Consider the following 11,355-nt stretch of genomic DNA (forward strand, 5'->3'; position numbering starts at 1 on the left):
CAATGCTCTGATCTTACCGGTATAATAAGCATAATCTAGAGGCCTTTGCCTTTCACATAAGCCATTCTTCAGCTTTTTTCTCTCGAAATCAGCTAAGCGTAAAACTAATATTTGATCGTTTCAACACCTCGAGGTACACCCCAGACAGCATATTTTGAATTTGGACCGATTACCAAAGACCCAGTTTTGGGCGACCCAAAGCAACTCTCAGCATTCACAAGTTTACAACTTCTCGTTTGTTTTTGTTTCACCCCCAATCGAGAGCCTGTTATGGTGTGAGCATAAAGCACCCCCCCCCCACTCCTCGCCACCTCCTCCCCGTTCCAGCACAAATTTGATAGCAGCTGATCCTCCCAGAAGAACAAAAGGCCATCAAACGTCAGTGAGTCCATTTCGCAGCTTTACTTGCATGTTTTTTTCTTTACCCAAGATGATACTAACAACCATAATTTTGTGGAATTTTGTGCATGTATCAATGCATAAATTGTAACACATAATATCAGGAGACTTGAGCTTGTTTCGCTGGACCTTCCAGCATTTTCCATCCGGATTCCTTTTCGGACACTTTGTTTCAATGTTCGGCTGTTTTGGCTTTTTCATCTGATAGCGAAGGACAACGTGGGACTTGACTGCTCACCAATCAGAATCAGAAAACCACCGCAGCAATTTGAAAGGGGCTGGGGTGGGGGTGTGTGAAAGAATAGAACCAAGATATTCTAAGCAAGAGTCCACAGATCATTTTTTTCAAAGTAGTCTTTCAAAATTCATTTTATTTCTTGGCCACGAAATGCAATCAGCACACATCCATGATACGTCGAACAGAGCTGATTTTGGTCACTCCGCCCAGGCCGCTCTCACGCAGGCTCCTGTGCTCGCCGGGTCTAACGTAGACGACGCGACCCCGGAAGTTGGGCTGCTCAAAGAGCAACCAGTGACCTTCCAGTACGCTGCAGGACTGGCAGTCAGACATGTAGAGACGGTCCTGCAGGGATTCACAGTCCTCCAGGAGCTCCTGCATCTGGCCTCCGAAATTCTCCAGCTCGTAGATCTTCACCCTGAACTGTCCCCTGTGCTGTTGGACCCAAAGCAGATGTGACAGCGGTCTGTCGCACCCCTGCCAGGGAAAGGCAGACTTACCATGGGGATCAGACGGCAAGAGCGAACGGTATCCAGCGCCACCGCCCCAACGCCGGTCACGTTCCCGACCCGTGCCAGGTCCGAGTACTCGCCCCTCTTCAGGAAAACCTGGTTGCCGAGGAAGTTGGAGCGGTCGTAGAGGACGAAGCAGCCGTTTTCCACCCGGCAAGAGCTGCAGCGGCTCATGTGCAGGTGGATGTCAGAGCAGTCGCTGCTGCACTCGTAAGAGCGGCCCTGGAAGTTCTTCTCTTCGAATAAGATGATCTGCAGGGAAGACACAAAGTAAAAAAGACGAACCCCTGTCGCCGAGCAACCAAGAACGGGGCTGCCGTTACCCTGCCCATGGTGACGCTTGTCGTGATTGCACCCATGCCAACAACATCAGGGCCTTTTATAGCGACCCCCATCGGCCTCAGAAACCCTTGGGCACCTTTTGTGCCAAACCCCCTGACTCATCAAAAGCGTGGCGGGCCTTCGCATTCTTTGGCCGCCATTGTACGCCGGCGAGGTATTGCAAGCTCATCACAGAAGCTCCGTGCTCCTCGGATGACCTATTCCCAACTGTACAGCCGTGTCCTTCAATGGAGGAGTTTCCAGCCATGCCAGAGGGCCTTTGTGTCAGGCGATCACATTGATCTCCAGAGTTTGATTTTTTTTTTTGCGGCATTAAACGTCAATGTGTAACAAAAGCTGCGTTTGGACGTACAGTACGGGGAAAGTCCTGACCCTATAGTGATGCTAGCTGGCACACAATATAGAGTGATGACTCCAGGGCTTTTGCTCTAGGCCCGCCAGATGTATAAAAAGGGGTCCAGGCTTGATGCCCAAACTGTACATCTGCACCGATCTGGCCAATACCATGACCATGGGAAGGGTAAGTAACACAACATGGGTAAACGAGATGACTCGGCTATGCCCTCCCGTCAACGCCTCCCTCTTTGCTGTTTTCATCCAGATCATCTTCTACGAGGAGCGCAACTTCCAGGGTCGCTCCTATGAGACCAGCGGCGACTGCCCCGAGTTGACCACCTACCTGAGCAGGTGCAACTCCTGCCGGGTGGAGAGCGGCCTCTTCATGGTCTATGAGAAGCCCAACTTCAAGGGCCACCAGATCCTGGTCAGGAGGGGCGAGTATCCGGACAGCCAGCGTCTGATGGGAATTAACATGAGCGACTGCATCAGATCTTCTCGGATGGTTCCGTTGGTAGGTGACCTCGGCCGAAATACCTGTCGGCCTTGGCGGGAGCCGTAGAGCGCCCCTTAGTGACAGTGGGTCTAATGATTGCTTGATTTACATCATTGATGGGAACGTTGACAGGAGGACTAATCCGATGGAAGTCGTGCGAAAGGATATTATTCAAAATTCATTGCAGTGCAAAGGGGTTTCCATAGTTCATGTTCGAACTAGCCTCACCAAAACATTTTGGAGATAACGTGGCCAGTCCAGTTGCAAGCACTAAAAATGAAATTAAATGAGTGAATGACATTATTCCAAGGCAGTAGGTAGTTGGCGTAAGTGGACATCCATCAAAATGCCAATCCTCAACATTATGAATGTCCAAAGTCCAGCCTGGAGGCCAAATGTGACCCGCGGTCAATTTTCATCCGGCCCATAACGTCCCATCATAAAATAAGTCACGTCTGGCCCGCATGTCGAATTAATACAGTAGCGGTGTTACCTGCGTGTGCTAAGTGCTGTCATCTAGACATGTTTTCCAAGTTCCCTATTCCAATGCACCTGATTCACGGGAGCAGGCTCATGTCAGACTTCCGCAGAGCTTGCTGATAATCTGATCATTAGAATCAGGTGTGTCCATTGAGCCTGTTCCCTTGAATCAGGTGCGTTGCAATCGGGCGACTTGGAAAATATGGAGGACGGCGGCCCTCGAGGACCGGATTTTGACACCCCTGATTTATTGATTGAATAATAATAATAATAATAATAATTATAATAATAATATATAGTAAGTAACGAATAATATAATAATATATATCATATAATAAGAAGCGAAACGTCCGACACCTTCAAAGAAATACAGATGACGGCTGAAGAAACCTTTTCATCGATGGACCACTCCTGTACGACTGAGAGCTTACACAGACGAATAATAATAATAATAATAATAACAATAATAATAATAATAATAATAATAATAATAATAATAATAATACATTTCATTTATAAGCGCCTTTCGAAACGCTCAAGGGCACTTTACAATCACAAGATATTTTATCTGCGGGTGAGCAGCGGCAGCCACACGCGCCATGTTCACTCAACCCGGAAGTAACATAAAATAGAAAGAAAATAATAATATTAATAATAATAATAACAAATACTGTAATATGACAACACAAAGACACAGAGAGTCATTCATTCTTCAGCACTTTCTGTACCTTCTTTGTGACATAAAGCAGTTCCAGATGAATCTCTAAAACGGCAATTTTCAATTTTTTTAATCAAAATTATTATATATCATTTTATGAAAACATTTATGTATATATAAAATATTTTTATTTTAAATATAATAATATATAAGTAATATATAAAAATAATGAAAAATAGCAATGTTCATGTTTAATTTTTTTTAATGGCAATTTTCCATTTTTTAACATTTACTAAAATAGCAACAATCAACAAAAGGAGCAACGTTGACTGTCAATGTCCATTAAATTTTGATTTGCATGTTTCAAATGACCCAAAACATGTGCTTAAGATAGCTGAAATTAAACTAAAAACACAAATGTGACACAAAGAATGGATCGCTGAAATGTATTTAAATTACAGTAATTGCAGTTATATGTAAAGAACGTCCGCCAAGGTGGCCCCTCCCTACATTTTTAACACGCACACGGGCGATAGCCTTTAGCCTCGTAATCCTGGTCATGGCAACTTAAGACCTGACCGCCGCCACTCGCCCCACAGCACAGAGGACCCTTCCGAGTGAGGATCTACGAGAAGGAGAACTTTGGAGGCCAGATGCATGAGCTGACCGACGACTGCGACAATGTGGACCGTCTACGCATGTCTGACTGTCAATCCTGCAACGTGATGGAGGGCCACTGGTTGATGTTTGAGCAGCCCAACTTCCGAGGGAGGATGCTCTACCTGAAGCCTGGCGAGCATCGCAACCTGCGCGAGCTGGGGGCCAGCAACATTATCCGACTGAGCTCCATCCGCCGTATCACAGACGCCTGCTAGCTTGTTTGCTCTATTGTTGAATAAAGCCAGTTGAAATCCGAAAACCTGAACTCGGCTTCTAGTTTTCGTCGAGGAACTTTTCTTGGACAGAATCAAAATCCAAATAATGTTTATTGGCCAAGTATGTAGAACACACAAGGAATTAGTCTCCGGTAGAACACGCTGCACTAGTATCATGATAAAAAAGTGTCAGAGATGTTCGATCGGACACTGTGGACGAAAGCTTGGAACCAGAAAGATTGTCTTTACTGCCGGCAGGAGACGCAGCCATTCATGACAGACGTCTGAATTCTGCAGCCCTCTGCCAAGCTATTTATTGAGAGTATATGCAAATTTAAGGGACAACCGACGCATCCGGACAAGTTGTGTCCGTAATTTGTAAAATCACTTCAAATGACTTCTACTGTGCGTATTTTACAAAGATTCCACCGCATATAGCTATATTTGACGTTTTAAGACTCGCGCAGAATATTCAGGAAGTTTTGTTTTTGAGTTGGTGACGATACCTACCGTGACGTCACGGTAGGTATCGTCACTGACCGAGAAAGCGACACACAATGCATTTTGCGGTACTTTGTTTGGTCTGAAAACTTTGCCTTGATCCGTGTTGATGTCGAAATTAGAAGGAAAACACATAAATAACGCAATGGTGCATCGTTGTGTGTTGCACCAAGACTACTATTTGATACTCGCTGATACAAATTCCCAACAGACAAATCAGCCCATTTCCAACGGAGCTTGGGGGCCATCTTGTGCATTTTCTGGGACGCTACATTGCTGTTATTGATGGCTCGAATTGAAATGAGAGGATTCCTTTACTCGATTGTAAACATTTATGCTTCCCTCTTCAGAACTATTTGAATCATATTCATAACTGGATGAATAACAAGAAAACATCTCCGAGTCTGAACTCCGTGAGCCCATTGTTTTGTTTCTGTCACATTTTGCTAGGTGGTGATGGCGGGTGTGGATCCCAAAAAGCAGGCAGGAGTGAGTAGGAGGTTGTTTGACAAATTGTATTAAAATAAAGGTCAGCAGGAACAAAATGTAAAACATCAAAAATACAAAGTATCAAAAGAAGACCAAAAGTAAAAGTCCGCCAAGGTTAAACAAACACATGCACAGCATACACAATGCATGCAGCAAACATGCAGCAAACAATGAACCGACATCGGATGGTCGTGCCGGGTGTCCTTTTAAGTGTCACTGATTAAAACGACCAGCACCTGCGAGGCTGCAGACAGGGCTGACGTCGCTACCCGTTGGTCGTCAATCTGATCGGGACGACCAGCACCTGTGCAGGTGCAGGCGGGGCCAACAGCGCCCCCCCGTTGGTCGCCAACCCGATCATGACAGTTTCTTGAGCAAGGCAAGACGACCTGGCGTGACGTCACGAACTGGGGGCGTGACTTTATGAAAATCCTCAGTTTCGAGCTGATTTGTGGCAGTTTTTGGACGCTTTAAGTCATTTTTATTTGGTTTGGCATTTGACTAAAAATATCAGCCTGCGTGTTTTGGGTATTTTAGATGTTATAAAACGTTTTTCTGATGTCAGTTCGGAAACAAAAAAAATGGTGTCGGTTGTCCTTTAAGTAACAAATTAGTCAAACATAGTTTTCTTGATTAGAATACCACGCCCCTGGGAGTTCTAAGTGTGAACAACTGTCAGCAATAAAACATTGTTTCTTCCATGAACTGATACATTTGTAACCTGGCTAATTAGCTCTTCCTGTGATGGAGTTTTAAGTCTTAAATTGATAAAGTGAGTTTTCCCAAGTCCCAAATTCTGTCCAAGGCCAGATCTCCTCGATGAAGATGACAGTTTAACAAGCTGTGTGTGTTGACCTCAGATTGACCCCAGGTTGTCACACATGTTGACGAAGCATATAACAGCATGAAACTTTTAAACATGATAACTTCTTATTCTCTATCAAAAAGACATGAAAAATAAGTATCGAAGGATATTTCCTAGTGGTACCGCTCAGGAACAACTGTGAGACAACGTGCAAAGTATACAAGCAGAGCGAAAGTGATCAGTGGTAGAATGAAATACAACAACAGTTGTACAGTTGGTGCAGAAAATTAGTGAACCAATTTAAAGTGATCGGTCGCTGTATTTGTAGTACATCATATTATTCAGATGTCTTTAAGCGCCTCAAAGTGTCTGCTGTGGGAGATTATAGAGAAGATGGTATTACACAGAGTTGTGCAAAATTCCAATGAGGCACTATATAGTTAGATTTAGGTTGCCCTTCAAAGCGTTAATGGTGAGGGGGAAGAAGCTGTTTAAGTGTCTGCTGGATTTGGTGCGCATGGTTCGCTAACGCCTGCTTGAGGGGAGTTGCTGGAAAAGGTGGTGGGCAGGGTTTGGAGGATCCAGTCGGATTTACCGTGACATTGTCTTGGTTCTATGCAATGTGCAAGTCCTCAATAGTGGGTAGGGGATGCCAAATACTTTTTTCCGCCGTCCTAACTATTTGAAGTCGTATTTTGTCCATTTTTGTGGTGGCCCTGAACCAAACGGTGATGGAAGAACATAGGACTAATTTGATGACTGCCATGTAGAACTGTCGTAACAAATCCAGTGACAGGCAATGCTTCTTCACCAGCCTCAGGAAGTACAGGCAGACCACTCGTGTGCATAGCATCCAAATAGGATAAGATTGCATTCATGTTCTCCCCTCGCGTTGCGCAAAACTTTAACACGTTAGCTTCCTCAAGGAAGGAAGGAATGCCTCATGGCATTGGAGGTCGAAGGTCAAAGGGAATTGCTGTTTGGAAAGAGAGGCGCATTACATGAGGACTGTAATTAAAGAAATAAACTGTGCTTCCTCACGGAAGCTAACGTGTTAAAGAGTGACAAACGGAGCTTTCGCTCCATTTGTCACTGAGAAGGAAGTTTGCCTCTCATCTCAGGAAGCATCATCAAATAACAAGGTCGACCTCGACAGAGGGAAGTTCGTTGCTAATATCTCAACACCCTGAAAAGAGTTCATCAGTGGGAAAGTTGTTGTCGAGGCTTGTTTGTCGAAAAATGACACGATTTGGCGACCAATCCACTGTTTGTCTCAATGGCCCCTATGGTTGGCCAGTCCATTTTCTTGTCCACAAATTTGACCACGCACCGGTGACCACGCAATTTTTTTGGTCACAGGCGCCCTCAAATGGACCGGCGACCAGTCCCGTCATTTAAAATCCTAACATGAGACCTCGATACGGGTTGAGCGCTATTTTTTTTCAATTGGCAGCATACAGTATTTTGCATTTGGACCAATTACCAAAGCGTTTTGGGCGACCCAAAGCAACTCTGAGCATTCACAAGTTTGTAACTTGCCGTTTGTTTTTGTTTCCCCCCCCCCCCCCCCCCCCCCGTCGACAGCCTGTTATTGTGTGCGCACACAGAACCCCACCACCCACCTTCCCCATTCCAGCACACTTTTGATAGCAGCTGATCATCACAGAAGAACAAAAGGCCATCAAACGGCACCAGGCCCATTTTGCCACCATGTTAATCCGCCTCGTCTGGGTTACAAAGACTCTCCACACTCAGCACATTTTTGCTAATCGATAAATACTTTGACGGGGGGCTTTCGGCAACCACAGAGCATCCCTGAGAATCACCATGGGAAAGGTGAGACGAAACGCATCGCGACAATTGTGGGGGAAGCCATTTGTGCATTTACAAGTCAAACCTTCGTTTTCCAACATGTCGGTTCTCGGTCAATTAGGTTTTCGACCAAAGATTTTGTATTTTTACGCCTCGGTTTGCAAACGAAAATCGGTTCTTGTCTAAACTGAGCGGACCTGAATGTATAACTCGACTCCGCTCCGCTTCCTTATATGTTACTTCCTTGTGTCGCTTCTCATTGTGATCGACACATTTGTGCTGTTGAATAAAGTTTTTTTTTTTTTTTTTTTTTAATCCTAAGAAGCAGATGTGTTTGGCTGGGATCTTTGCAAATGCAGTTAAATACAGTGAGACCTCAACTTACGAACTTAATTGGTTCCCAGACAGAGTGTGTAAGGCGAAAAGTGTGTATCTCAAAAAAAGAATTCCCATAGGAAACCATTAAAATGGGAATAATCCGTTCCCGGGTTTCCATAAAATATACTTTTCAACTAAATAAGCCTTAAAACTACACACAACATACCTTATTCTATGTATAATAAATGTGCTATTGTATTGTAATGAAAGAAATACACTGCATTGTATCATAAAGTCACTTTATTTACATTTGTGATGGTCATTGATGGCTTGATGGAATGGCGTTGGAGGTCGAAGGTCAAAGGGAATTGCTGTTTGGAAAGAGAGGCGCATCACATGAGGACTGTAATTAAAGAAATAAACTGTGCTGTAAAGTAAAGTTGTATTTACCTTTTTGATGGTAGTTGATGGCTTATGGAAGGAGAGTCACCTTCCATAAGGACTGTTGGTAACTTAACCTCTGGTGCTGTTCGGTCGTGTGCTTCCGCCGAAGATCACTCCGCCAGCCGTGGTGGGTGTGTATTATGAAAATAGTGCTTATTATAAGGTTTTTGTATGAGGTGTTTGTAAGTTGAGGTCTCACTGTATCTAAAAAGTGCTTTCAAAAAGTTGTTTTCAAGTCTTGGAACAAATAATTTTAATTTACATTGATTATAATGGGAAGTGCTGTTTTGGTTTTCGAACAAATCGATTTTCGAACAGGTTTCTTCAATGGATCATAGTTGAAAACCCAGGTTTGACTGTACAAACGTATTCCAAGCCAAGGCTCCCAGACTGAGTATCGCTGGGTTTTGTTTGCCCCCTCCGCCCCCCAAGATCACCTTCTATGAGGAGAAAAAATTCCAGGGCCGCTGCTACAACTGCAGCAGCGACTGCACCGACCTGCACTCCTATTTCACCCGCTGCGGCTCCGTCCGGGTGGAAGGGGGTGTGTGGGTGATATACGAGAGGCCCAACTACAAGGGCTTCCAGTATGTCCTCTGCCCGGGCGAGTACGCCGACAACCAGCAGTGGATGGCCTTCAACGATAGCGTCAAATCCTGCCGCTCCGTCAAGAACGTAAGAATGGACTTGTTTCAATTGTCCCTCGGCGACATTTGCGGCATCTTGCGATGCTTGCGGGTTTCATTGAGCAAAGACAACACTGGGAGACGTGCCCTCGGGTGCTGTGCTGGTAGGTGTACGGCAACGCGTGGAAACTGAGGCTGTACGAAAGGCCTAACTTCGGCGGGCAGATGGTGGAATGCACCGACGACTGCCCCTCGCTGTACGAGGCCTACAAGGTGCGCGAGGCCTACTCTTGCGTGGTGAGCGACGGCGCGTGGGTCTTCTACGATCTGCCTAACTACAGAGGCCATCAGTACCTCCTGGAGCAGGGCGAGTATCGGCAGCACGCCGACTGGGCCGCCTCCTCCCCTGGCATCGGCTCCTTCCGAAGGGTCACCGAATTTTAGTCTTCTCTCATCAATTCATCAATAAAAGATCAGCTGAGTCACATTCTTTTCTTCTTTTTGATCTTTTGATAGACACGTCCTCGCGAAGCATAGCAGCTGTCTTTGGGCAATAGGCGGGGTACACCCTGGATGCATTTCCAGCCCATTGCAGCGGGCCACATTGTAGTTACGGTTTCCTCTATGGGGGGGATTGGGGAAACCATTAGAATGTTTCATCCCCTCCTTATATTACATTCGGAGTGCACAACAAATTGATGACTGACTACTTTTCAAATTTGAAGTAAAAAATAATGACTTATTGTGGTTTACATGGCACAATTTGAAATTTAGGCTGGGATTTCAGCAAGCATCATGGCACTTAACATGCTTGATTTGCTTTGGCAGGCCAAATTGAAAAATATGGCGGGCCAGATTTGGCCCCCGGGCCTTGACTTTGACACCAGTGATTCAGAGCCAATTTTTTTGGAATGTGGGAGTAAACCCGAGTATCTTCACACAGAGAGGCTGTTTTCTGTGCAATAAATGCATCATGATTTTACTATACTTTTTTTCCCCTATATATACATTAAGTGTTAATGTTCAAACTGTGGACAGTGACATATATTTAATAAATACCAGTGGCGAGCCATGCATTTGACACCTAGGCATTCAGTAGTGCTACATCTGAATCAATCTAACCCTTAATAACTATTTGATTACTGCAGCTACAGCTGTGACTGGGACTCCATCTAAAAAGTGTGGTTTGATTGACAGGTCAACTAGAGGGTACTGTTAGCAACAGTTTGATCATCACTTATGTAGAATAATAATAATAATAATAATAATAATAATAATAATAGGAGTTTGCATGTTCTCCCGGGACCCGCATGGGTTTTATTCGGGTCCTCCGGTTTCCTCCCACACTCCAAAAACATGCATGGCAGGCAGATTGACCACTCCAAATTGTCCCTAGGTGTGAGTGTGAGAGTGACTGTTGTACGACTTTGTGTGTCCTGCGATTGGCTGGCAACCAATTCAGGGTGTCCCCCGCCTCGTGCCCGAAGACAGCTGAGATAGGCTCCAGCACCCCCCGCGACCCTAATGAGGAATAAGCGGTACGGAAAATGGATGGATGGATGGATGGATGGATGGATGGATGGATAATAATAATAATAATAATAATAATAATAATAATAATAATAATAATAATTGATTTATAAGCGCCTTTCAAAACTCTCAAGGACACTTTACAGTTACAGGATAAGATTTGCAGTGGGTGAGCAGCGGCCGCCACACGCGCCAGCGTTCACTCAATCCATAAGTAACTCAAATAGATCGAAAGCTAGCTAGCTTGCTAGCTAGTAGAGAGCTGGTGCTAGGTGTCCCGCAGAACTAATCGTGAAGGCCCTGGTGAAGAATCATGGCTGAAATGTGATTGGTTCAATGCTTAGATACGAAAACGCACACCTGGATGTAGTACCGCAGGGGAAAGAAAAGCAATGAAAGACCATTTTGAATTATTTAATAAGAATTCATGGACAACATATTATTAACACGTCTGTGATTCAGATATTTTTAGGCCAGCAGAGAAGGGCATACAC

At 44.8% G+C, this 11,355-nt stretch overlaps 3 protein-coding genes across 3 annotated transcripts; 2 read left to right on the forward strand and 1 right to left on the reverse strand.

Annotated features, from left to right (window-relative positions):
- Positions 1–750: 750 nt before the first annotated feature.
- On the reverse strand, positions 751–1,532 carry LOC148903646 (gamma-crystallin M3-like). The gene is made up of 3 exons (XM_089006365.1): positions 1,473–1,532; positions 1,138–1,401; positions 751–1,072 (listed from the first exon to the last, which is right to left on the reverse strand). Exons 1-3 carry the CDS (start codon positions 1,506–1,508, stop codon positions 794–796), a joined length of 579 nt encoding a protein of 192 aa, XP_088862491.1. The 5' UTR covers positions 1,509–1,532; the 3' UTR covers positions 751–793.
- A 374-nt stretch (positions 1,533–1,906) lies between these two features.
- On the forward strand, positions 1,907–4,386 carry LOC148903647 (gamma-crystallin M3-like). Its single transcript, XM_089006375.1, has 3 exons — positions 1,907–2,011; positions 2,093–2,341; positions 4,061–4,386. The coding sequence occupies exons 1-3, from the start codon at positions 1,958–1,960 to the stop codon at positions 4,334–4,336; spliced, it is 579 nt and encodes a 192-aa protein (XP_088862501.1). The 5' UTR covers positions 1,907–1,957; the 3' UTR covers positions 4,337–4,386.
- Positions 4,387–7,851: 3,465 nt separating this feature from the next.
- On the forward strand, positions 7,852–9,836 carry LOC148903648 (gamma-crystallin M2-like). Its single transcript, XM_089006389.1, has 3 exons — positions 7,852–7,967; positions 9,138–9,380; positions 9,500–9,836. Exons 1-3 carry the CDS (start codon positions 7,959–7,961, stop codon positions 9,773–9,775), a joined length of 528 nt encoding a protein of 175 aa, XP_088862515.1. The 5' UTR covers positions 7,852–7,958; the 3' UTR covers positions 9,776–9,836.
- The last annotated feature ends 1,519 nt before the right edge of the window (positions 9,837–11,355 follow it).

The sequence above is a fragment of the Hippocampus bargibanti genome, linkage group LG01, assembly GCF_051943395.1.
Source record: "Hippocampus bargibanti isolate YZ-2025 linkage group LG01, ASM5194339v1, whole genome shotgun sequence".
NCBI lineage: Eukaryota > Metazoa > Chordata > Actinopteri > Syngnathiformes > Syngnathidae > Hippocampus > Hippocampus bargibanti.

Bases quoted from the DNA above. Each gene is read 5' to 3' on its own strand.
- LOC148903646 (XM_089006365.1), bottom strand. From the start codon at position 1,508: ATGGGTGCAATCACGACAAGCGTCACCATGGGCAGG. The intron at 1,402-1,472 runs GTAACGGCAGCC...TCTTCCCTGCAG, and splicing joins CAAGCGTCACCATGGGCAGG to ATCATCTTATTCGAAGAGAA. The intron at 1,073-1,137 runs GTAAGTCTGCCT...TGGGTCCAACAG, and splicing joins CTTGCCGTCTGATCCCCATG to CACAGGGGACAGTTCAGGGT.
- LOC148903647 (XM_089006375.1), top strand. From the start codon at position 1,958: ATGCCCAAACTGTACATCTGCACCGATCTGGCCAATACCATGACCATG. The intron at 2,012-2,092 runs GTAAGTAACACA...GTTTTCATCCAG, and splicing joins ATACCATGACCATGGGAAGG to ATCATCTTCTACGAGGAGCG. The intron at 2,342-4,060 runs GTAGGTGACCTC...CTCGCCCCACAG, and splicing joins CTTCTCGGATGGTTCCGTTG to CACAGAGGACCCTTCCGAGT.
- LOC148903648 (XM_089006389.1), top strand. The intron at 9,381-9,499 runs GTAAGAATGGAC...CTGTGCTGGTAG, and splicing joins CCTGCCGCTCCGTCAAGAAC to GTGTACGGCAACGCGTGGAA.